General features: G+C 36.3%; 1 protein-coding gene across 3 annotated transcripts in view; it reads right to left on the bottom strand.

Moving 5' to 3' along the window:
- shisa6 (shisa family member 6) overlaps nt 1-27,858 on the bottom strand; it is a 124,752-nt gene that overhangs the window by 12,264 nt on the left and 84,630 nt on the right. Inside the window, exons 6-8 of one of the 3 annotated variants that reach the window (XM_015385896.1) lie at nt 15,502-15,564; nt 14,767-14,787; nt 7,848-8,000 (exon numbers count right to left, since the gene is read on the bottom strand). In XM_015385896.1, coding sequence (XP_015241382.1) covers nt 7,848-8,000; nt 14,767-14,787; nt 15,502-15,564 — 237 coding nt within the window. The remainder of the gene's footprint in view (nt 1-7,847; nt 8,001-14,766; nt 14,788-15,501; nt 15,565-27,858) is intronic. The other 2 variants (XM_015385899.1, XM_015385898.1) reach the window with 2 other exon arrangements.

Genomic DNA, 27,858 nt, shown 5'->3' with positions numbered 1-27,858 from the left:
ACACCACAAGACTGACACGTGTTCAGTAAAAATGTCCTTCAGACAAATAGGATCAGAGCATCAAGCCTGGACCTAACTCTCATCAAGCACAATGATGGAGGCCTGGTGATCTGGGTGTGGGACCCACTGATCTCTATTTATTTACTGGATTGCTGACAGGCTGTTGGTCGTACAGGGTGCTGGGAAGTCACCAGCTGCCATATTGGTACTCCCTAGTTAGACTGGTCGCAACGTAAACAATACGTCCGCTACAGCATCAAACAACAATGATGATGATGATTCTCATTTTCAGGGGGGCTTAAGACTTTAAATAATAAAGATAAAGTCGACACTTTGACACACACACCTGCTGGTTCATAGCATCAGTAGATTAAGGTCATTTATGGTAAAAAATAGACACATCACATTGCATAGTCAGTATGAAGTCCATAAAGTCCATAAATCATATAATAAAACGTATTACGCATATCCATCACAACACAATTAATGTGTTATATAGTAATTACATTACATTACAGGCATTTTTATGGTGCAACTCTGTAAAAGTGGGGAGTTCCAAGATGGCGGCAGGTGACTTCATTTTTTTCAGTCTATCAGCAATCCAGTGAATAAACAGATCAGTGGGGCTACCTTACAGTAATAGAGTTAATTATGAGCTCCTTTGTGTAAAAAACAAATATACTCCTTAAGTTCAATAGAACCAGCCGTATGGCTACTAAACGTTTGAATAAAATTTAGAGGAATAAACATGGTAAATATGAGATGAACAAAAATCCTCCACAATGATGTAAGAGACAGAAAAAGCCAAAAAAATAAAAAATCGAGCTATTAATGGGAGGTCATAGTTTTCACACAGTGTTTCCATCTAAGCCTCTTTATTTGTTAAAATATTATTAATAGTCTGTGAAACATTGTTGTCCTTTGGTAGATCAGTGATTTATAACATGGGAATGATTAGATTATTTTATCATGTCCTGACATTAGTGTTGCGCCGATGCCAGGTTTTTGGCCCGATACCTGGCTGCGCAGTATTGACCGATACAGATACCATCTGTTTGAAATTGATGTGTGTGTGTATATATGAAGAACTGTGTACTACTTGGATGTAAAATAATTGCCATCATGGCTTTGTCAAGCTGCCGCCTACCTTTGGGAAGCAGCAATACAAAGTGAATCCAGTAGAACTTTTTATTGCCTACCTGGAATGGGTGACAATAGTTGAATAAACTTTTGGATCTCCAAATGGCTATTTGTCGGTATTCATCGATACCACTATTTTAGTGCTCTATCAGGGCCCTGCACGATACTGGTATCGGTGCAACACTACCTGACATAATTCAATTCAGTTTATACATGACAAGAACATATCTGTGAAGATTCTAAGTTATCCAGAACATCGTCAAGCTTGAAAGGTTCAGTTTAAGCAACTGGACATGATGTTTCCTAGAAGATGTTTCTACTCTCATCCAAGAGGCTTGTTCAGTTCTAACTAGTGGTGGGGAGCACTGAGATTAACATACTGTGGGTCTAACAAAGAATGGGGTACAACCCCAATGTGTCCTCCATGGCCAATCCAGTAGGAGGGTTCAAAGCCACATTTTGGTCATTAGGGGGTTGTGATGGCTCGTTATCTCCCTCGTCAGAGTGGTTTTGGTCACATGCCTCATTGAAGTGTGAGTCAGATGAGGGTGGGTGAAAGGTTATGTCTAAGACCACCTCATCTGTTGAGAGGTGGTTTTTCCAGGTTATTCCAAAAAAGTAAAAACCCAGACCATTGGACTTTTTTTCCTGAGTTTTGAGACGTTTCGCTTCCAATCCAGAATGCTTTATCAATTTAAATGTTCGAAATAGAGTCGAGTTGCTTTATACAGTAGCCCAAAAGCCTTGTTTTTGCTTAGAGAACATGCAAACTGAAACGGACGAACAGGTTCACCCCTTTGGAATGGGGGTCGTTTGGCTTCTTTTGTTAGCCTGCAATGCCCCATACCTGTCTATGTCTCTAAGAGGGGGGTGCTTAAAGGGAATTGTTAGCCTGGCTGAATAGGCGGGGTCTTCTGCTCCCCTGTAAAGCCCTGTAAAGGGGTTGGGATTGCAGTGATAGATGGGAGAGATTAACTCAATTGCTGCATTGTAGTTTTTTGAAATCTGAAATCTTTTGAAACCTTTGAAATCTTTCTTCCTTTGCAAGAATATGGACGTTTTTTTTTCCTCAAACGAGTTTCCTTTGGCCNTAAAGGGGTTGGGTTACAGTTATAGATGGGAGGGATAAACTCAATTGCTGCATTGTAGGTTTTTGAAATCTGAAATCTTTTGAAACCTTTGAAATCTTTCTTCCTTTGCAAGAATATGGACGTTTTTTTTTCCTCAAACGAGTTTCCTTTGGCCTTCAGCTGTAGATGAACGGCTGAGTCCTTTCCTGAGGAGTTGGCTCTCCTGTGTTGAGCCATGCGCCTGGGTAGCGGTTGCTTGGTCTCTCCAATGTGAAGGTCTGCACACTCTTCACTACCCTGTTAGGTGCTCCCCACCACTATCTAGAACTGAAGAAGCCTCTTGGATGAGAAGCGAAACGTCTTCTAGAAAACCTCACGTCCAGTAACCTAGACTGAACTTTTTCAAGCATAACAAGAACTCAGAACTTTTTAAAAATACACCTCAAATGAAATAAGATATAAACAAGTCAGTGTTGATAAGAGACAGAAAGAGCAAAGCAACAAAAGAAGATTTTATGTTTTTAATTCATAAAGCCAGGAAGAAAAGAAGAATGAGTCGTGACATTAAATGGCTTTCTGTCTGTGTACAACTTCTCTTTACATTGAGATGTTGAGTAGTGCTGCTTTGAAAACCTGTTCTACCTTAGATTCACTCTTGTGAAAGAATGCTTTTAAGAGAAAGTACAAGAAGTATTCTGATAAAGCACTCGGTAATGTCCCTGCTGAGAAACCATGTAGAATGCTAAACGGCTTCTTGGACTGAAGAAGATTTAAAAAAAAAAAATTACAGTCAACAAATCTGCTAAATGTGATAACGGCATAGGCAAAATGTTTTTACTACGTCGCTTGCATAACTTGACTGATAAATCAGCAACAACAGCAGCTCCTCTTATCTGTTTTTAAGAGTCTGATGAATTATATGCGCCTGAAAGCCGAGAGTTTAAGATAAAAGCTGAAGGCAGAACAAAAATGTGTGGTTGATTAAAGTCAGGCATCCTTTCAAGGAGAGTTAAAAGGTGAAGAAGAACCAACAAAAGAGTAATAGTTGTACTTTGAAGCTTCCTTACATTTACTGGCGTTGTGCTTTTAACCAAAATCAATAGTATCCCTTTTAATGTGTGTTGTAGTAATCAGCAGAAGCTGTTTGCTTGTACTTGTGTGTGAGTTTATGTCCTTGCAATTAAGCTGCTCCAAAGGAGTCTAAGAGAAAATTCTCGAGAAACTGAATTTTTGTCAAAAGGAAATTGAAATGAGTCGTTTTTATGCATCACCGGATGTCTGACCACGTCTGCTGCTATAGCGACTATCTCCAGAACTAAAAACCTTATTCTTGCAGGTTAGTTTATTTTACAAGTTACCAGAAGCGTGTGTTAGTCCATAGGATGGATGTTCTCTATATGACGGAGAATCAAAGCTGTATGAGGGAGGAATGAGACTAGAGATCGTAAAGAAAGTTGTATTTCTTTTAGCAGACTAAAAAATACCAGAAGATTTTATATATGCCCCTTATTTATATTAATGTATCTTTTTATTCTTTAGTATATTGCATAAATATTTTGGGGTTTATTTGTTCAGTTCAAGGTTTTGAACCAAAGCTTCTTCCTTCACCATTAACAATGTGCGCATCCTTTGGAATCCTTATCTGCATGACTCAAATCCATCTGAAAGAACAGGATGCTCTATTTGAAAAGGCATAATTCAGATTTTTGTGATGCTCCATTGACTGTTGAAGAAACTGTCAGTCTTATTCTGACAAGAGCATTATGCTTTTGACCTATACTCATTTTTTTGTTTAAAGTTAAAGTCTTTATTTGTGAATGCTTTCTCTTTATCAGGTATTTACTTTATTTTCTTCACTGCTGCCTTGTTTTCTCTGTAGTTCCCATTTGCTCCTGACATATAACCTGCTAAATAGACCGATTGGTTTAACAGTCTCTCAGCTTTTTATGCACCGTCTCCTGGATTCTGCTATTGCCTTCGCCCGTTTGCTTTTTGTGCTCCACATTTCTCGTAAGCTTCCCTAGTTTCCTTTAAATAAAAACCTCTACTCATCCCTTTCCCTTCTTCATTTATGTCCCAAACAGCTTGCAAACTAACGGTGTTTTTAAGTCCTGCAAGATTTCTGAATTCATGCTTTAGAGCAGTGCTTGTTGGCTGAGTAGAGAAGTAGGAGGAAGTTTTTCATACATTTATTTTTAATAAAATTTTAATAATCCAATTTTGTTCTTGAATCTAGAGGTCATAATCTGTTTGGTTTCACTTTATTGTTTTAAGCTAGTTTTTAGCTAGTTGTTAGACTGAGGGTGGCGTCAGTGTACAGCAGCCTCGCCTCTGTCAGTGAGCCCCAGGGCAGCTGTGGCTACAATGTAGTTTGCCACCATCAGTGTGTGAGTTTGTGTGCATGAATGGATGAATGACTGAATGCAGTGTAAAGCGCTCTGGTCAAGTCCTCTGATTATATAAGCAGAGGCCATTTACCGTTTAGCTTAAATTACAGTTAACTGAAGTGCAGGTATAAAGGTCCTAAAAAAGAGAAGAAGCTTAAAATCTTGTTTTATAAATAATTCACTGTGCAAATAATTTCAACCCTTTCTTATTTTTTATGAGCTGCTAAGTGAAGAAGTGTATAGCGCTGCTGCCTTGCAGCAAGAAGGTTCTGGGTCCGATTCCTGGTCTGGGGTCTTTCTGCATTGAGTTTGCATGTTCTCCCTGAGCATGCATGTGTTCTCTCCAGGTACTCCGGCTTCCTCCCACAGTCCTTAAAAAACTCTCCTTAGGTGTGTGTGTGTGTGTAAATGGTTCGTTTGTCTCTGTGTTTCCCTGCGATGGACCGGCAACCTGTCCAGGGTGGACCCTGCCTCTTGCCCGTAAACAGCTGGAGATTGGCACCAGCAGCCCTTGTGACCCCACTTGGGATAAGCGTGACAGAAAATGGATGGATGTTAATTTTACCCTTTGTTGTGATGAATTTCTACTGTTTTAGACAACTGCAAGACTGAAAACAATAAACAAGCCACATATTCTATTAAATTCAGGGGATTGGAAATATCACCATTTAGAACAGAAAGTCTGCACTTGTACAGCGTTTTGAAACACATAAATTAACATCTGGTTTAGGAAATATAAAATGTGTTAAATAATGTCTTTCATAAGGCCTCATTAGTATTTATAAGTTCTGTTAATTAATAAGGGAACCATTGTCGCCACTTTCTGCAATCATATCTACTCAGGCATATAGGTAATGTACCTCAATGGACTTGCTGCTACAATAAAACGAAATCTATGTAAGAAAGAAATGAAGCCCACATCATAATAAAACTGCTGATCTCACACTGAGAATAATGCACGGCGGTACTGCTATGACATTAAGGCATCATCATCTTGGCATATTAAGCATATTCTACTGGAAAAAAAAGCTGCTAATATGTCATTAACAGACATTAGCAACATGACATTGACTGCAGATGGGAATAAAATGACAAGGCAATTATATGTTAGGGTGCAGATGAGTCAATGGGAACAAGCATAGAGGAGTCAAACATTTTGTCAGGATTTCAAAGGATAATTCCTCCAAAAATGTGAAAAGGTGAGAGGTCTATTTGCATGATCTGACACCAGACATGCAAATACAGGAGCATCTCAGCAAATTAGAATGTCATCCAAAAGTTAATCTGCTTCAGCGATATAAATTAAAAAGTGAATGTCATATCTGATGGTGATTTAATACACAGCCATTTATTTCAGTTAATTGTTTCTTGCAACGATGATGAAAACAGTTTATTCCCTGACAAAACAACAAAGATGAATATTACAACTTAAATAAAATAAAAGAAGGATTCTGATCAAGAAAGGTGGTCCTGCTAAACAACTTGTTTATTAACTGGTAGTAATGTGATGGGGCCTATTATTTTTCGGAGGCGATCAGACTGTGGGCCTGGTTGCTTTTTGAACAGCAGATAACATGGCAGCTATAATCCACACCGACTATTGCTTAGATGCTGCTTGGAGTCCAAACAGCTGGGATATTTAGCAGACAGATCTGCTGGAACAATCAGATGACATTTTTGTTTTTAACCTGACATGTCTATGATATATTCATTTTGTTAGAAAGAACAAATTTAATTTTTCTATTAGTTGTAAGTCATAATTATGGGTCATGAGTTATTGATCAACAAGCATGGGGTTATGAGATCTACTGCAGAAAAAAAAAAAAAAAGATTAATGATGAAGTGATTAAATATATAAGAACTCACTTAAAATTGGAAACAAACCTGACTGCTTTGTTTTTTTTATGCTGTTTGTAAATTATTAAATCTGAGTTTAATTGATTGTTGGGGTAACACTTTACAAAAAACATCATGAACATTATTTATAAAAGGCAAAGAGACAATTTATTATCATCTGATAATCATTCATAAACTGCATTTAAACCATTTCTAAAAGGTAAATAGATCAGATTGCCGTGCCGTGTTAGTTCATCCCTAACATCAGCAGACTTAAGATCTAAACCTAGCCTTTATTTTTAATTTAACTTGTCCTCTTGTGTCGGACTTTCGTTATCGTAACATCAGTCATCTTAAAACCTTCATAAATGATCTATTTACACTTTATAAATGGTTCAGATTCAGTTTATAAATGAATCAAACATTAATAAATGTTTGATTTCTATTTGCACAGTTTTATATTGTTTAAACACTTTGCAGTAAAGTATTTTATTGTTCATCTTTAACTCTTCACTATTATGTTATTCTTTAACATTTTTCTAATGTCAACATAAGTGTATAATCTTATTTTTTAATAATTTGTTTGCTGCTGTAAACACTAGATTTGGGAAAATAAAGGGATTTTCTATTCTATTCTATTCTATTCTATTCTATTCTATTCTGTTCTAATAAGCTGTTTAAGGTGGGTATACTCAACCAACGGTTTGGGTCAAGAGTCGAGTCTGGAACCATTTTGTCGGTCAGAAGCTAAAAAGTTAGGAGGACTTCTAATATGGATGACAACACACAATTATTTATTTTCACTGAAGACTTTGTCGTAACTCATGTAAACTTAATATGCTGCAAAGGGATTTCTCACAGAGGAGTTTAGCTGGGAGATTTTAATGCCTCCTCTCTGTTTCAGGCTGCAGTGGAGATGCTAAAGACCTGACGGTACTGTTAGACAGTAATAGATAATATCAGACAGAGATAACCTTAGTTATAATTTATCTATACAATTTCTTTCTCAATTATTAAGGACAAATGCTCTCTAAACCAACACAGCTCTGCTGACCCTCATGTCGTAATGTAAAAGAAATCACATAGGCAGATTAGTTTTTATAAATTTTTCAATAAATAAATGCAGTTATAGATATGAAGTGTCTTTTGTATCTAATCAGGTCACATTTAATTTACTGTATGCTTAACTTATACATTGATCTGAACATTTACTGCATGTTAGTGAGATGACAAACACTTTTATTTTATCGCATTCTAACTTGCGTGGATGCACCTGTTATCATAAGTCGGGTTTTTCGGATGGAAATGTTTCATCAAGTTGCATGCAGTGAGCGTGGAAACCCTGCATGAGGCTGAGGTCATTCGGCGATGCTCGTTTCAGACGGCGATGGAAGACAAATGAAGGAGCACCTACTTAGTCTGTGAGGAGAGTATTTACTTAAGTCAGGCTTGTGGGGCATCTCATACGACGGCTGGTGGTGGCTCAGATTCTGGAAGGATCTGGAGAGGGACAGGTCATAGGGTTCGGTTGCTGACGTCAGGATGTTGTTCATCCTCTGGGGCCTATCTGCAGGGAACAAGGGAAGAAGTGGTGCACTGCATTCAGTCAAAGAGGATGAGAAATATATAAAAAAAAAGAGTATTTAGTTGAGAGATTGGGAGGGAGAGGGATGCAGCAGGAATTGTCCCGTAATGCAGGTTAATCAGGTGACATTTGGGACCGAGCTCCATGTTTTAACAGAAAAAATGTATTGTGCAATAACCTGGTTTAGAAAAAGAAAACAGTTTATTTAATACAGGCCTTGCTCTAAAATGACTGGCTTATTCTGAAGCTGGCATTTTAAATATCAGTTTGTTAATTAAGTTTAAAATGGATCTAAAGTATAATCCATGTGTTGAATGGAATCAAACAATTGTACATTAGACTATTTTTTATGTTAGCTTTGCTCAGCTCCATTTAAACCTGTAGTAACAGCAGTAGTAGACATTTATTTCTACTGTAGTATGGATCGGTATCGCTGTGACTTGCTTGGGGGTTTGCCACAAATAATAATCTGTTTAGAGCGATCAGATAAAATACGTACATCTGTCAAAATTTAGACCAGTCAAGAACCTCTTTATGTCTTTTCCTGGGGCTGACTGAGTTGCTGTCAGGTGAATATTGGCGTCCTGTTTTTGTTTGACCCATTAAGGTTCCTTCTGTGATTGAATTGATCACAACAACACCCAGGAGGCGTTTACTCAAAATCCAAACTCCAAACAAGACTGCAGGAACCCAGGCTGTGTAAGAACAGGAAGGCATCAGGAATTACACAAGCACCATCCTGTTTTTAGTGATTTAAAACTAATTTCTCAAAAAGTAAAACAGTAATCTAAACACCATATCATATTCTCCTAAAGGAGGTTTAAGATTAACATTTCGAAACCCAAATAATCTTTTTTTAAATCATCCAGTATTAGGGAATGAATATTATGATTCAAGTTGAATACGTCTACTTTTTTAAAATGGAAATTAAAGGAGTTTAATTTTAGTTTATTAGTTGACAAAGACACCACAATAAATTGCTAAACAGGGTTTTTTTTTCACCTTAAAAGTGACTATTATTTTTTTACAGAACCAAAAAATGAAAAGGTTGCAGGTAAAACCAAAAAAGATGAGCCTCCTTAAAAGAACAACCTGCCCACAATAAGACATGGTGTTGGCAGCATCATGCCCTGCAGTCCATTCTTCCATAAAACTAGCTTATTATCTTTAAGAATACTTCAATTATGATCTATTGTTATTATTTTGAACTCAAGAATTTGACAAAGCAAAAACATAATGAGAGGTTTCATTTTTGTGAGGGCAGTGAGTTCAGATCGACAGAAGAGAGGCAACAGAAAATACCTAAATTACATCTGACAGTCTGTGGAGTTTTATTTTAAAAAGAGAGTGGATAAGAGAAGTACTCACAAAGTCATAAAGCTTCACTTAAAAATAAACAATCTGGAAGACTCTTATCAGCCTCGCCTGATACACGGAAGGTATATTTGTGTTTATTTCCATTATGTTACAGTTTAAGATTTACTTTTGTTTGAAATTTTATATAAAAAAAAAAAACATTCTGTTCAACAAATCTATTTTTCCTCTGTTAGAAAAATCCTGTCAAGGGACATGAAACCTATAATTAGGTATTTGATGTTACACTGATGTAGTCTACCTATTTTGAAGCTAATGTTGTCTTGACAAATTTTGCTCAGCAAATCTGCTCTGGCACATGTATGCAACCAGCTTCTATGTACAGCATTCCTAAAAAACCAAAAACTACAAATAAAATGAAATAAAAAAACAAACAAAAAAACATTGAGATAATAGGGTTATTGTTAAAAAAAGAAGCTGGTTAGCCTGCTACTAAAATGGTTTACAAAGAACTGAGAACATATACACTGTAGAAAATTTAGTCTGGTAATGCTCTGAGCTTTGAAGACACCTTGTTTTGGTATAAAATCTGACCAATGTCTAGTTTTATATGCCCACTAAACTTTTGCCTTTTCTTCTTTGTGACAAACTTCAAGTTGAAATAACTAAAACAAAGAAAAACTATTTTAAGGGGGTAAAACAATACATAATTTATGCAAAAGGCTTGTTGAACAGCCATGACAAAGCATTTGGGCTATTCTAAACAGAACAGAAAAAAGTGTCCAAAGGACAAACTTTTCTGCCCCAACACTCAAAGATTTCTACATTTATTTCACATTAGTGGAAGAAAAAATATTGAGAATCTCTAATATTAAAAGTCATAAATGTGCAAAAAAACAACAGACGGAAATCTTATTACATGATTAAAGATATACAATGAAGGTTATTTAAACCAAGATATTCCTAACATTTGATAAATGCATGAAAAAAACCCTCTCTAGTTTTCTAAGATTATAAAGTCAGATATTTTTTTACAAAAACACAACAAAAAAAAAAAAGGGTCTAAGGCTGAGTAAAGTGGGCAGATAAGCATCTAAACATTTTCCTCTGGGCTATTTTTCTGTATCAAGACAAAACATCATGGGTGCCTACTCCATGCTTTACTTGGAAATGTTTTGTTTATGCAAATGTATCACCATAAAATGTCAGACCTTATCTTGGTTTTTAAAAAGAGTATAAATACTCTTTTGCATGCATATATGTATGTATTTTATTACGGAAAATTATAGTATTTGAGCAAATTTACAACTTTTTTTCATCAGAGAACATAGTATGTTCTTCTTGCAAATATACAAAATTAGTCAGAAATGTATTTGTTTCCAGCAAGATTGTTTTCTTTATTTCCATTGGCCAACTGGACATACAGTGGTTCCAAAAAGTATTTAGTCAGCCACTGATTGTGCAAGTTCTCCTACTTTGAATAATGAGAGAGGCCTGTAATTTTCATCATAGGTACACTTCAACTATGAGAGACAAAATTTGTCAATTCTCTAAAAATCATACAATGTGATTTCCTGGATTTTCTTGTCCTCATTTTGTCTCTCATAGTTGAAGCATACCTATAATGAAAATTACAGGCCTCTCTAATTATTCAAAGTAGGAGAACTTGCACAATCAGTGACTGACTAAATACTTTTTGGCCTCACTATAAGTGTGAACATCCTTAAATACTTCTATACTTCTCTGTCTTCTTGAATCCATATCTACCATTAATAATAATGACTCTGATAAACCTTTAATTAAGTTCAGCTTTCCAGGTAACACATTGGCTTATTTTAGGTGTATACTTTATGATTGATGAAACCACTCTGAAAATTTGAGGTAAAAACAGGGATGTTTGTTGAAAACACAGCAATCCACAACACAATACATACTAACAATTAATCAAAACATACCAACAATGAAACATGGTGGTGGCAGAATCATGGTCTGGGGTTCGATTTCTTCAGATGGAACAAGAGTGTAAACTGTTTCAAACATTTTGACCCCAAATCTAAAAGCTTAATATATATTTTTCCATCACCTGAGGTCCATTTCACAAACAGGTTTAACAAAGTCAAAACTAAATGCTCAACTCTGGATTGATCTAGCATAAGGTTGGAAACTCTGAGTTTTCGGTTTCACAATGGCTGCAATGAGTTAGTTTAATCAACTGAATACGTTCATTTAGAGTTGAACACGGGCAAAACCAGTATGAAAAACCATTATCAGTGGAGAACCGGTGACCATGATGACAGGCAACAGGAAGGGACAATTTCACACCACTGGAAACTGAGATTTTAATGTAGAAAGGAAAAAAAATGAGAATGTGTTAATTATGGCAGGCCATTTTGACATTTATGAAAAGCACTCTCCTCTCTTTTGTTCCAGTTGTAGATCACTAAAATAAGATTTCAACTGGTTAAAATGACATTCGTCATCGGAACTGTAGTAACAGTTTTTCTAAATGAAACCGAATTTTAAAAAGTAAAAAAATGAAACAAAATTATACTAGTAACAATTAAGTTTTATGTACCTAGAAATGTTTATATATTTTTAGTGATGATTTAAGTGTTTTGACATTTATCAGCTTGACTAAATACTTATTTATAATATCTGAAATACATTTCTTCATAGTTGAAATAATGAAAATGCTGACCAGTAATAATAGGAATATGAAAAATCTGAAATTCATTTCTAGACATCAAGAATGTTTATTTTAGATAACAAGAATGTCATTTTGTTTGAATTTGTTAATTTGAACCGGGAATGTATTTCAGATATCAAAATTATATATTCTGAAAAACTAATAAATATCATAACGGCCTGCCATATTCTGTCGTAATCTAAACTAGTAAAACTAGTTTACTGCTTAAATGTATTCTATTAAGTTGAAGTCACATGGCAGCAGGTGAAGATAGAATCTAAAAATGTTGTCCAAACAGGGAGGGCCTGTGCATCATCTCATGGGGTTCCTCCTCATTTTGATTCTGTCTTCCATTACACAGTAAATACTGAGTGGCGGTTTGACTGTTCAGTTTTTCCTATAATGCTGTTAGAAAACAAATAAATGTGTTCTTATCTATATCAAGTTCTGGTAAATATTTTATGAAAAAGTCTATGTAATGCTAAAGATCTGAGGATGGGTAAGGTTGTGTATGTGATGGATTGTGATCTGAAACAGTAGCGCTCATAGTTCTAGTGCTCTAGATAACTTTTTTATTTGAAAGGAAATCTAGATGTGGTCTAAAAAACCTCTCTTTATAAACATTTAATTTTCTGTGAATTAATGCTGCTCATCCTTTAATTGAATCCCCCGTACAAAGGACATGCTATGCTTGTTTTTTTAACACCTAAGATGTCAAATGGACCAAGAGACTGATTCTCTTTTTATTGTACGCACAAACTTCTAGAAAAGTCTCTTGACTCAATTGGGAAAAAATGTGATTGGCTTTAATTTGACAATGTGGAGACAGAGGACACTGAGTTTATTGAAGAAAACCTGCTCCTGACCAGGTTAGATCTTGGGAGAATGTTGCTATGGTAACAGACACAGATGTTGAGTAAACTCTCTCTGTGAAATGGAAAACTCAGATGTTCCCTGATTGCAGGGTAAGAAAACTTAGCTCAGGAAACCTGCTTTGTGGAATGTGCCTCAGTGAGTCAAACCTTGCATCCTAATAAATATAAAACAATGTGTTCAGTTGAAGAAAATTTGAGTTTTGTAAGGGTTTTTGTAACGGCGTAAGACCATGGAGGAGACAACATGGGAAACGTCGATTGCTGGTTTATCTGAGTACACCTAGTCTGCTTTTAAGTAATTGTGCTTTAACTGTTTTGATGACTCTTGCAGAATGAATTTCAAATTATAGGGCGTAATGTTTCTTATATTATTCTTTTTTTTCCTATGTCCCATATTCTTTTTCAGAGCAACTGCAACTAAAAACATTTAGAGAAGATTCCAATACATTCTCATCGAGGATATCTTTTAAAACATGTTAATTTTGTTGGAACTTAAAAGGTCAATGATAATCAGAATCAGAAGTACTTTTTTAAACCCCTGCAGGAAATTCTTCTTCTTTGCAGTCTAACTGTTTACACAAGAGAGAAAAATAAGATTGTAAGTACAAATAAGATATGGGAATAAAATTAGATAAGGATAAGAATAAAAAAAGGATTTATTTCTTCCATTAATGATTAATATTTTTAGACTGAAAGAACCACGTGTCAATGAAAAGGCTTTGACAATGCGACCTGATTAATCAACTTTTAGATCTTTTTTTTTATGTTTGTGTAAATTTTTTGTCATTCGCTTCATGTTAACCATAAAACAGGCTTAAGGCAACCAGACTTTTACCACGTTTTTCTGAGGACGTTTGGACACATAAATTCTGTCGGCTCGTTCTAAAGCTATCTTTAATTGAAGCGTCAATGTTTATTATCATCGTAGAGGCCAATCTTCCTACAGTGAGCACATTCCACGTTAGATGTATATAAAAGACCCAACCGCTGTTCTCCTGGGTTGTCGGAGTTTTTAGCTGAGTAGTAAGTATGTGTCTGGCAATTTGAAACAAGATGGCTTCCTTCAAATAATCTATTTTACGCTAGTATAAGCCACCAGAGTTCAAAAAGACTCCTGGATAGGTGTCACATTTTCAGAAAAACTGAGCAACAATCCAGTTGTGCCCTATTAAAGCCTTTTTTTTGTGGTTGGTTGTATTTCAGAAATTTGCATTTCATTGTTGTTAGAAAAATTAAACATTTTCAGTTTATAAAGCAGCTGAACTCTCTTTTAAATCAGTTATAACTTTGCTAAAACTGATGGATGAAGCTACATAACCAAACTACTCGAAACAGCTCAAGCAACAGATTAGTGAACACCTTGAGTGGTTCAGTTCAGAAAATCTTTTCATGACACCATTATAGCTCTGTGTGCTGCGCAGAGCTCCTGCAGCTTTAGTATTTGGGACGACTAGTCATGGGTCAGGAGGCGCAGTGGGTGGGAAGGACAGGGAACCGATTTTATAAATAGGGCTGGGCCGCCACTGCAGCAAACACGGCAGAGATGCACCGCATTAAAGAACATATGGTGCAGAGGGGAGACACTCAGAGGAGGAAATCGTGTGTGGGGGTTGTAGGGAAGATAGAGCCAGCAGGGAGGAGTGAAACAGGGAAAATGAACAGATTTTGTGATTGGACTAAAGGTCATGTATTGAAATGCAGCAACTTGACATTTTGTGACTGCAAAGAATAAACAAGCACTCAAAAAATTGAAATGAGAACAAAATGATTCCCAATGTGCAGGAAACTAATTCTAATCTGTACTGCTTATGACACATGTTGAAACAAAAAGTGATAAAAAAAAATACACATAAACACTATGTGTATCACTTACCGTATCCCATGTGTCTGTGGGCTAACAAGGCCAAGTGAGAAAGAGAGGACCATTAACAATAAATGCTTCAACATATGCTTCCAAACAAGAGGTTACCCTTGGAAAAAAGCAAGACTGGTGCTAAGGGTTAACACAAGGGCAAAAAGAGCAAAATCTGAATTATGCATCGAGGCCATGTGCCTCGTTAGAAGCTAAACAGACTTCTAAAGTGCTGTTTGAAGAGTTTCAAAGTACTTTTGAAACCCATTTTCCCGTTGTGTTTAAGTGGCAGACAAGCACATGCAGGATGTGCACTGCAGTGCTCCATTTGTTCATGGATTCAATGACGATCTCTTAGCTTTAACCTCCAAAACATAGCGGGAAAAAATTATTCAAGAATTCCCTCTTAAAACACATTTATGGCATTTCATTTTTAATTTTTTTTTTTTGGTCACTGGGATGCCGGAGAAGTCAGTTTAGTTTCATGTTGCAAGATCAACTTTCACATGAAATGGCATTTGGAGAAATATATTTGGAGAAATAAATTTGAAGCAGTAATTGGGTTTTAAGCTGAACATTTTTATGTCTCTCGGGGAGGAAAAGAAAACACATGAAACGCATTGATAAGGCCACCATTTGGACCTCTGGGAAAACAACTTTGGGTAAATCAAGACAACCAGTTCTAAAAAAGCAGATTTTTGCAGCATAGTGGATTCAGCATCACCTGTGCAGGGTCACAACACTGTGTTTACTCACCCAGTTTCGGTGTGAGTGCCGTCAGATCCAGGTGGCTGTGTTGGTAGTCATGGTGGTGGTTTCCTATTATTAGAAGAAAAGAGAAAACAAACTCAATCAAACATGGCAGACGGGCAGAAAATCTGGTGCTGCTCCCTTTTCCCACTCTATATTTATTCACAGTAATATAAATCTCTCCCAGAGTATGAAAATGAATCAAACGAAATACACATTTTTATATTATTTTGATGAAGGAATAGCATTATAACTTAGTTAATACATAGAAATAGAATTTTCATGACAAAAAATACTTAAATGTTCTGAGAAATTTGATTTGTGGTTTCCATTAGCTATAATCCAGTATCATTTATATGGACCACAAAAGAAGCTTCTTTTGTGAATTTAATTACTAAAATTGACAGACTTTTTAAAACTTTCAACCTTCCATAGATGCATGAGAAAACAGCACATTTGAGGCAAGACACCAAGGCTCAGCATTACTGCATGTACACACATGAAAGTAACTGAGAAAAATCTCTGCCCTACTACATAAATAAAAAAACAAACAACCCTCAGTTTTATATTTCAGTCCATTTCTAATTGAAATCTTTGTTTTCTTTTCATGCAATAAACTGTTGTTCCTTAAAAAGCTGCTTTAGGGAAATGATTGATCATTGCCTGTTTAACAGGAACACATGCACAGCTTTAGCTCACTGTGATCCATTGTAGCTCAGAGTCATTTGCTTTTGCTGTCATATTGGTGTATTCATTCTTATTGGCTGAAGACCAACACGTCTGACCTGCACAGGGATTAACATACTCTCCAGTGTAAATACTAAGGCTGCTTTTGCTAAGCACAATACAAAGCATGTGAGAGTTGTTGTATTCAACAATGTTCATTTCTCACCCGGTGAAAGCAGAAACATAAAAGAAAGTGCGCTCTAAATGCCCCGGAGAGCTTTGGGTGAGCTGTTTAAAAAGCTTTGAAATGATGACAAGGGGCCGAGTTCTGCTTTAGTTAAAGATCAGTGTTTGTGTGTCACCAGGCTTATTTTCCTCTGGGTGCTTGTGACATTTCCCACAAATGTTGTGTGTGGCTCAGATCCAGATGTAAATACGGTGCTAAAATGTGAATGCTTCCATGATTAACAAATTTGAAGGAGCCACATTGGATGAACAAACAAACAGTTTCGGTTTGTTCTCCCTGCACATGAACGCTGCCCTCTAATTACAAATATTGGATCTTGGTACCAATTAGAGCTTTTGTATTGCAACAGCACAAAAAGTAATGAAACCCGAGATACATTCAGCTCTTTAGGATTAACCACAGTGACAAACACAGCACTTCTGTTTGGGAAAACTTCTGTTTGTATTTTTCTACCCGATTTAAGCAACTTTTTCACACTGTGTTTGGTTTTTTGTGATGCTCAACACAGCATAAAAGAAATAAAATGTATGCTCAATGAATTGCGAGAAATATTCTAATCCCAGAGTTCAACAGAAGAAGACTGCAAAGTAATCAGTCACAGAAGGAACCATGTGTGTAAACCAGTCAGATGGAGCCAAAGTACCAAATGCTTTCATTTCTGACAGTTTTTCCTGGGTTCTAGTTTGGACAGTTGAAGAGGCTGATATCTGAGTAGTGTGCTTGGATGTGTGATATTTTCACCTTAAGTAGACAGGGATGATAGAATCCCAGACCTGGAGGACGTGATGGAGATGAAAAATGAAATGAGGCCAATCTGATGCACACTTACATCCTCTGAGAGGCAACGAATGGAAAGGTGTTCTATGCTGGTAAATGTTGAACTGACACACAAGCATGTCCTCAAGATTTAAATCCCCCCTGCAGCGTCACAATCACACAATGATTCTCACTTTCTCAAGATCTAGATGCTCGCCCTTATTTAGTTCTTAAAGTTATAGTGGAGGATGTTCTTTTTCCGGCTGGATCATCAAAATAAACGGTCCTCGTAAATGTAATTCATTCTGGTGATATGTTTATGTAAGGCCATCCTACGTGCTCGTACCCATTTTCACTTACCGGTGGTGAGTCTGAAAGTGGAAAAATTGCAAATCTTCTTTTGGAAAGTAAGCTTGTATGAGCGATGCAAACAGCAACCTTTAAACAGAGCGTGCACAAGTAGAATGGGCTTTTGCATTCTCATGCACGCGTTTATGGGTGTTCCCTCTTGGAGGCGGGTGCAGGGTTGTGCATGTGCATTTTTTTTAAAGTGCAGAGGGTGGGTCTTCACAAAAATTCGTGAAAATCCTCCACCCTTCTTTTATTAAATCACTGCGTCAGTTACCACAACTATGCAGAAGACAACCAGGTAAACATTATGACATCACCAGGTGGCTATAAACTCACTGAGTCAATTACTAAATGCATAAAAAAAATCAATGAATGAATGTGCCAAAAGTTTCCTTAAAGCCTGGGCTACACTGTGCAATAATTCCACTCGTTGCTCACAGCCCCGCCTCAAACTGTGGTAACCAATCTGAGAGTTTAAAAGTTCATAGCTTGCGTTGTATGTTCTCACAGAGTACGAACTGATGTTCGGATGCGATCTGGCTGCTCACTTTGTACGTACTCAAAGACAGGTTGGGGTCTTGAACAATCCCAACATGCAGCACAATAAATAGAATTAGCTAGTAAAAGAAAAGGACAAAAAAAGGTTGCATGGATGCGTACAAAAATCATGCCAAAAATGTCTAAAAATCGCTGCGTATGCCGGGCTTTAATGTAATCAAAACACGACTTAAGTAACATGTTTTGGACCGAAAGGAGACTTTTCAAACATTAACGTAAAGCTTTGTTCAGAGGGAGTATTGGCCTAGTGGTTAGAACAGTGTGCTTGTGCTCTGAGAAGGTATCCGGTTCGATCCTTACAGCCTCGACTTTTGCTCCCTGAGCAAGACACTTAACCCCCTGATTGCTCTGCAGGCTCCGCACAGGGGCAGCCCACCGCTCCCCAAAGGGATGGGTTTAGATGCAGAACTGAATTTCTCCATTGTGAGCTTAATGATGTTGAATTGTTATTATTATTCAGTTAATCCAGCAACAGTAGAAACCAGCAATCAGGCTCTAAATCTGGGTCTAGTGATGGTCGCAGACCTGAAACTGAAACCTTTAGAGGCTCATAAAGATCGGACTGTTGCAGAATGCTGCTGCATAAATCCTCACTAAAACCAAGAAAGTGGAGCACAAGTCCTTCCACTGGCTCCCCTTATTTCAGAGGAAAGACTAAATATTTCTGTTAGTCTATAAATCATTGAATGGCTTGGATCCAAAATACTTTACAGACTTGTTTCAGTGGATCAACCATGCAGTCCGTTCAGATCTTCTGGCTCTAATCTACTCTACAGAAGCAGAACTAAAGAATAGCACGTTTTAATTATGTTCAACTTATCTGAAATAAATTCCCTCAAAACTGTAAAAGCACCAAAATCCTTTGTAAGAACATATTTTGGATTTGCATTTAGCAGTGTTATCTCAAAATGTTTAGTTAAGTTTTAGGTCTAAATTTAATTTCACCAATTTATCAGTCTATTTTTTAATATAATTGTCATATTTTGATTTTCCACGTTTATTATCTTTAACTAATTGTGTTACCTCTTTATCACTACAATACTTTGACTAAAATGTTCTACGTACTCGCTTTGGCTTCAAATATTTTTCAAGATCCCTTTTTATGTTTTAACTTTAACTGTAACATTAAGTCACAGAGAAACCAAAAGTTAGCGTCTACCTCGACACAACAAGAACCAATCAAACTGTCACACATTTTGTGAAATGTAACCTTTGAATTGTATGTATTTTATTGACAGTTCATGTTACAGACCATAGTTAAGTTGCATATAATTGTTAAGCAGGAGGAAAATCTATGTAGATTTAGCATTTAATTGTGAATATAGATCTAAAGAGTTAGTAGCTCTTAAATTCAGTTTCCTTTTGTTTTGATCCACCTAAATAAGCTTTAAGTGCCTTCTTCTTGTTAGTAAAGAGTTTCCTCTTGGATATAATTCAATCTCAGCTGTTCTATGAAGGACTTAGAGGTTTGTTACAGAACTTTATATGACAGATGGAACTAAATGCAAGAAGGAAAATCTGGCAGATGATTCAGGGGACTTGAGATTTGGGCAGAGATCGTCCTCCCAGCATCTCAGCACAACACAAAGTACCAACACTTCTTTTTCTATTACTCGGATTCGTCTCTTCTTATGAGCTTCATTTGAAGGTAAAATCTCACTCTGAAAAACCGGACTTCTTGTGGTTTTCTTCTTTTTTTCCCCCATTTTTGGATATTAAAATTACAGAGGCTCTGGCTGTCATAGAAAAGATTTACAACAGCTGTTACCTACTAAGTATTAATGCATAATGCAGCAGCCCTTGCTGATAGTAAAGTGTGTCGCGTGAACCGTCTGAGGCAATGTCACAAATGAAGTGCAGGCTTCCAGGTTCCAGCCGGTGGACAGAGGGATCCCACTGTGACCCAGATCCATTTTAAACGCCTCGCTCTGGGGAAGCTGACGGACAGATGCTGGCTACAGTGAGAGCCTGTCCTGTCATTCTGCTGGCAGCGTAGGGTATCATGTAAGCGTAGTGGGACAGATCACCTCATTTTGCCCTTGTGCAGAACTGTGCCTGGCAGAAAATCACACTTTAGCTTAAACAGTTACCGGTTATGAGAAAGGCATCAGAGTCAGAGTGGGACTTTCTGAACGGAGAGCTGAACGAATAAGTAAGAAAAACTAAAATGTTTGCAGGAGATACAATTATTTTTTTGACACTGTTGAATATCAGGTTTTTTCATTTGTTCTCTTTTTTTTTATATTCTTTTTTATTTCTCAGATCAAATCAGAACCCCCCCACGGTGACCAGTGAGAAATTGTTACAGTGGATGGAGATGAAAGATAAAGAACTTGCAGCCGTTTTCAGCAGGGGAAGGAGACCTTAATCATGTCTACTGTTTGACTTTAACATTAGATGGCCGCAAATTCCCAGTGAGATCAAATGGCACAAGGAAGCGGAGAGCCATCAGAACTCTGGACCATTGTGAAATCTGCTTTGTTGAAAAATAATCTGTGATAATCTGAACAATAATAATCTATGAGCAATGTATCAGACATGCAGCTGTTTTTATCAAGTGTACAAAGATGACCGTTAGAGGGAATTTCTAACAAAGATAAATGGAAAATGTTCTTCGTGCTGCTATACATCAAAGCAGCAGGAATAAAACTGAAAACCAGATCCAAATATTTATATTTTTTAGCATCATCCTCCAACCTCAGTCTGCTGCATAAGCAAGACAGAAAGCCAGTTTTTCCACTTTCCAACAGTCCAGCTCATCAGCTCTCACACTGCAAGATGATTTGCTGGATGGTAAATACCATCCATGAAAGTCCTTTGAAAATCACCTTTATGAATCAAATAGCAAATGGACTATATCTTATTGGGGACATCCTACCTTTCTTTGATATGCAAAATATCGAAGAAAAAATTTGGTAAATGCAATGCATGACAGTGCATGTGCTAAGAAGCCACAGCTTTGCTGAACCAAGAGGATCTTGCAACAAGAAAACAAATCCCTAAATCTAACTGCATAAAAATCATAATAATTTTTTCCTATTTCTTTGTTTAAAAAGTCAAATGTGAGGAGAGCAGCATGGATGGTGGCGTAATGTTTAATACTGCTTCCTTCCTACATACAGTAGGGATCATGGGTTTAAGTTTAGCCTTTATGGATTTAAATGGTTAAATTACCACGTTTCTCATTAAAAAAAAGAATAGATACATTTAACATTTTATAAGTTGTTTTTTAAGCCAAAGCGTCTAAAGGCCAAAGGGTCTTACTTGTTGATCTAAATATTTTCAATATTTTCACACATACATATTTAATTTGAATATTTTTCTCACAACCAAATCTTCCAGATTATTAAACATATTTAAATAGAAAAATAACAACAACAACAACAACAAGAAAAAATACTTATTACAGTCTGGTTCTTTGTGTCAGAGGTGTGGAGGTTTTTGAGAACCCAAATGCAGAGATGAGGAGGCGGTGATGAGTTTGCTGATTTAAGGGAAAATTACATACAGGGAGCCGAGTAACAACAAAGCAACAAATCATCAAGAAACCGACAATGAGGAACTGCAGAGGTTGTCGATATATAGGGAACAGAACAAAGAATGGACTAATGAGCCGATATGGAGCAGGTGTGGATAGAAGAAACTGGAAGGGAGCCAAGGGGAAAGGAAACAGCCACAAGGGGGCAACAGAGAGCAACTCAAAAATACAAAATTGCATAAATATAAGACAAAATATAACACAGCATAATTCAAAGTCGAACTGAAAACTCAAAAAGAAATTCAAACATAAATCCACCAGGCGAGAACCATAACACTTCTTCCAGACATTCAGGAAACAACTGCAATCAACTTTTCCAATAAAGAGCATTGAGTGTTTTTATATAATCATGAAGGATTTATAACAATTTATTCATTTAGCCACATGAATAGGAAAGAAAAAAAACATTATTTAATTTAATTTAGCTGCATATTCCAAGTGTTCTTTGAGTTTAAGGACTCCAACCAATTTCAGGACATTTTTATTCAGCATTTTCTGCCACAGATCAGCATTTATGATTCATCTGCTGTAAAATACAGTAAAAGCCTGAAAACAGCAAGCTAGCTTCCAACTATCATGACACCTGGTTTGTCAGGATGATGCTCTCTTTTAAAAGTGTTGAGTTTGAATTCACTTCAGTATAGTACAACTTTTCCTCCCCTCACATAATATTTTACCAAACACCTCAGAGATCAGCAAAAAGTTTTTTGTTTTCTTTTAGAAAGATAAGGTGGTCCTTTAAGCTCTTTTGGGTCAGCAAGTTTAGGCCTAGAAACTCTCCAAGGAGGCCAGTGTTGCTCAGTCTCTCTTTCTTATTATTGAATAATGACTTCGGACCTTGAGGCAGTGAGGCCTTCAGAGCTTCTGATCTCGTTCTGTCGCTTCCTTTGTGACCCTCTGGAGGTGTGGTTGATGCAAACTTAAAGTAGTTCTGGTTTAGGTTTGGTCACCCATGGGGAAGATGGACCACTGCTTCTTGTTTTTACAATTGTAGATGATGGCTCTCCCTGTCCTTTGCAGGATTTCGATATAAAGTTTTATATAAAATACTACGGCGAAATTAATCTAATCTGTCCTTAATTTCTGAATGTTAAAATATTTAATCTGAAAGGTTCCATCTGAGTTATTTCTTGACAGGGAAATTTTATAAAATACTTTAAGGATAAACTAAGTAGTGCTGTTACACTTTCATATCTAATCAGATTCAGATGATGCATCCTGGCCTTAAATGTTCATGCTGGAAATTCACCGATATGGCAAATAAACACATTTCTGCAAAACAAAAGCAAAACACCTTCTCTAACTTTTTTCTGGATTTTATTTAAAGGCATCAGCGTAAAAGGAAATATGAGGCACATTATTCATTTGGCAAGCTGTCATTTTTCTACCTTAATCACAGTTTTTTTATTTTTTTTATCAGATTATCCCAGTGCATTGTGAAAAAGGTCCATTAATTAACAAAGTAGAATTATACTGACATACAAAAAGAAGTCCGGAAAAAGAATAGCTGGATCATTTATAAAGTGCTTAAACATTTTCTGGTAAAAGAGCATTTATGTGGATATTTGAAAAATGGTGCACAACTAAAATATATATCAACATTACTGCCTCAAATAAACAGAAATCTCACTTTGATCAATAAAAACTGAGAAGACAAAGTTTTAATAAATCTTTTTGCAATTTTTCTTGCTATTTCATACACCGTTTGCAGCAATCACAGCTTCAGCAGAACATTCTAAGAACTGCTTAGTGTTCAATGTCTGGTTATTTAATAGTAAATATTTCTCAGTTTCATTTGTGCATTGAGCAAGACTATGACGTATTAAATAATTAGAATTTTTTCAGCAAAAAAACCCCCCAAACCTAAATGAAAATTAAAAACTAAAATGGTTAATCTCTGATTTCATTTTTATTTATTTTTTTGGCCACTGACAAAATTAGTTAATTTTCCACCTCACAAACTCCGGATGTGGATGAGACTCCACCATGCTAGTTTACCTGCTAAAAGAGCAACAGTGCATTACAACAGATGCACAACAGAAAGAAAGCAGCGATCCACACAGTTTCTCCGAGCCTTACCAGCGAACCGAAATCATCTTCTTCATCAGTGTTGCCTCAGGATGTTTCCTGGATTCAGTGATTTACTAACAAGGATAAGCACAGATTTATCTGATGTCTTCTTCGATATTTCAGAAGTAACATCACACAAAGCTGCCGTTATCCATGCCGTGCAATATTGGAACCCATGGATCAGCAGGCCGGAAACCAGAAAGAAAGGCTGGAAAGTTTGCAGCTGAGGGTAAGAATAACATGGAGGAGCCCAGAAGAAAGAAAAGTGCTCCATAAACACCTCGGACAAAAATCAAGGAAATCTTATGTATGTTTAATGTTTTCAAACATAATTTATGCATGAATCTCAATAATTAAAAATGTAAAAAATCCATCACTAAAGCAATCTACCACTAGTATATGGAAAAAGATTAATTACCCAGAGCATTATTTCATTGTTATTTCTCCAGTTTACAGAAAACTATTATTTTGATTTAAAAAAGAATCTTACATAAGAACAATAAAAAGTAACTTTTTATGCATGAATATTGTCCTATGGTTGAGATTTTTCCAACAAACAGGCTGTGAGTGTTTAATCTAGGTGTGTCAATGGAAGTGAAAAAATAAAGGTTTGATAGGAAAAGGTGCAGAAATGATGCCCATTGAGAGGTTTGCATGCACATTTCTGCACAAGGGCAATATGAGGTGAGCTAGCACATGCACCTGGTAAAATCCTTGTGTTTAGCCCCTTACCAAACAGTGATAATATAAAAGGAGAAAGAGAGATGCACGTTTACTTGATGGTCCAAAGTCTACTTTACGGGCAAAAGTAAAGTTTGCATTTCGTTTAAAAATCAAGGTTCCAAAGCTTTAAGGAAAAGTTAAAAGGCACAGAATCCAAGCTACCTGAGTTGTACAAAGTCAGTGATGACTTATGGAGCCCATAAAGAAATTTTGCAGCCCTTCCCCCCCTAATGCACATGGAACCCTCCCCCCCATACCTGCTTTAATGGCCATAGTAACAGTATGCTCAATTGTCTAAAAAACTACCCTAACCAGAGGAGAGAAACTATGTGAGAAAGTATCAAAAGGAAAGAAGAAAGAACAGAACCAACGATACAGAAGAGCTGAAGGCCGTTATTAAAGCAGGCTTCTCAGCACACCTCTGTAGAACCACATGCTGAGCTCCTTTCTACCCTATTTGATGCAGTAATACCAGCACAATGATGTCTGACCGAGAACAGAGTGCGTTATTGTTTATCCAATTAATTATGCTTTTTAATTGGATAAATTAGCTAGTTTAAGAGTTTTTAAAATAGATTTATTTGTCTATAGCAGTGTTTAATTCCCTTACACAACAGAATAAACAGTTTCACTTAAAATAATTACCCTTTTTAAAGCCATACTTCAACAATATAAATAAGATAGTAGTTTATTTTATGGAAATATTTAATGTTACTGCTGTTGGCTTTTCTTTTTCCAGCTGGTTAGAAGGTGGAGTAGGGTACAGGATGGAGGAGGTGACATAAAGCAATTTTAAGGGAGCTAAACAATGAGATTTTGTGACTAATAGGACAAAATCTTGAAAATGATTAGAAATCAGTGCATGTAATACATCTGTAATGGTTAAAAAAAAAATAAAGACATTCTTGATATTTTAAGTTATTGAGATGCACCAATATGACACTCATGCATCAAAAAAGTCCCTCCAAAAAATGTATTTTTCTTTGGTTCCTGTAGAAAAAACTCAGAGTTACAGAAAGGCTAAAAAAATAAATAAAGAGGAATCACAAGGGGCTGGTGTAACATGTCAAATTAAGTCAAAATGCAGAGATGGAATCCAGGAGGGACTGCTACTGGTTAAACATTCATAAGTTGAAACCTGTGGACATGAGGTGCTGTCAGGCAGGACATGCACAACATCGGATTCCTTTACGCCGCTGCTTCACAGAAACACAGAGAAACACCGAGTTCTACACAAAATAAAGTCACAGGAGAACTTTACCAGAAAAATGTCCAAAGATGGAAGCAGGAGTGGATTTTTGACTTTTTTATTTGCATAAATTTAAAGAGACTGCAACAGTTAATGCACCCAATGTACCTTTCAGCAAAAAAACGTGTGAACAAAACTTTTGAATCGCAGTAAAAATTTCCATAAAAATTATAGTCTTGACCTATTCATCTTGCATCAGCTTAGAAAATAATTGACATTTGAATGCATTCATTAAACTAATGTATATAAAAAAATATTTATTGCATTATACTTTCCCCTTTGCAAACTATTATATTAGCTGCTTGAACAAATTTGTTAAAGATTATCCACACATTGGCACGCTTGCTGAAAACCAACATTAATCCAATTTGAGGTCAAACCTTTATCCAATAAGACTCGGGGTAAAAGCAGAACACAGTGTTGATGAGGAGCAATTAAATAAAGGGACACTAATCGTTCTTGGGGCATCTTCTTTTGTTTGGTGTGAAGAAAATGCAGCCAAGTATCCTAAAACGAATTATCCCGTAAGTTATTTTCTCTAATTACGCTCCATGTTTTCCCATAATTACACTGGCGGCTCGGCATATAGCAACTGTAGATAAGCAGGGTGATGGACCGATTAAACGGAGGAGAAAAGGCGGGCTTTGTCAAGACACCACAAACTGGAAAATTGCAACTGAGATCTTTTAATGACTTTGTAATTATGAGTCAAGCTCTGCTGCTTGGTGGCATTAAACAGAGAACGCTCAGAATGCTAATACTCTTTGTTTACATTAATGCAGCTCATCTCAAGTTATGCAAGTTAAGAATTTGTTTTGTCATTTGAAATTGATTATGAACTAGAAATTCACCTAAAACTAATCACACATGAGCAGTTTTTTTTAAAGCCTGTATTAATTTTTTCCTGGAACAACAGGAAAGAGATTGCCTTTCATAGAGATAGAGTCAAAAGTGCCACAACTAAATGAAAAAATAAAAAAGTTTTTTATTACTTAAATCAGACATTTATTATTAAAAATAAATAAATGATAGGATTTATCACATGTTCAAATAATTATGTATATATAATTATTATTATTTCTGAAACGTCAACGTAAGTGGGCAGGACTAACTGTACCCTGGTGAAGATGATTGGTCTAACTAAATGATGAAAATCAATTCCAGCAATAATTTCCAACTTTATGTATCTTTACATAGTATAAATTAAAAACGTTTCAAAATGTCTTATATAAATGCTTAATTTTTTAACTAATACATCATAGATTGATTAATTCATTTCATAACAATCTAATTACACATTGTCTTTTGTTTTGTTTCACAGAATTCCTGTAAGATTTTTGTTCCGTCTCTTAACGGGTCTTATGGTGAATTCAGATGGCTCCTCTTCATCCTCCAAACAAAACAAAGGGAGGAAAACCATGACGACTGTCTCGGCACTGCATATCAACTTCCCAGTAGTGGCCCCCAAGGCAGAGGATCTTTGTTTCCTCAGTATTGATCAGGGATTGTGTGTCGCAGCTCCTGAATGCATCATGCATGCCTGACATATTTTTTATTTTTTTACTTTTGCAGTGAAGAATAGGGCAGGGTCTGTTGTTTTCTGCTCTCAGGATGACATTGTGATATCCTAACTGGAAAATAGCAACATAAAGCGGGCTAAAAGCAGCAATTATAAATAATTCAAAGGCACCAGGAAACAAGCAAAATGAAAATGCTCAGGAATATGTGTTTGAGTTTTAGAAGTTTTGAAACATGTAGGTTTGAAAAATCTATTTTTTTGTCTCACTGAATAATCATAAGGGCATAAAACACAATCTTTCTTTTGTTTGGTTAAATTTGTTTTGCACGTTGTTGATACTCTCAAAAAGAATTATATAAAAGAAGAACCTTAAAGCTTGAGCTCAGTTATATATAAAAAAAAAAAATGACAAAGAAAAACATATTTAAAGCTGGTGAAATTGTTCTGCTGGAACGCCTTTATGTGTGGCAGTTTTCTGCAGAGTACATGAAGTTGGAAACTGAGCCAAAAAGGGAGAAATGTTCCTTTAGGAACAAGTCTATGGTCCGACTGTTCCAGAGATTTAGCAACAGGACGAGTCCATCTTTAGGACCCTGAATTGAATTCTGCTTGTCATAACAACTTGTCAGCTCCACCAGATCTCATAAAGTAGAGGCATATGTTCCTTCAAAGAAAAAGTCTGGTCA

The sequence above is a fragment of the Cyprinodon variegatus genome, unplaced genomic scaffold (genome assembly GCF_000732505.1).
Source record: "Cyprinodon variegatus isolate N-32 unplaced genomic scaffold, C_variegatus-1.0 Scaffold351, whole genome shotgun sequence".
NCBI classification, from domain to species: domain Eukaryota; kingdom Metazoa; phylum Chordata; class Actinopteri; order Cyprinodontiformes; family Cyprinodontidae; genus Cyprinodon; species Cyprinodon variegatus.
Note: the sequence above shows the minus strand (reverse complement) of the source record. Positions and strands in the feature narration are given on the sequence as shown.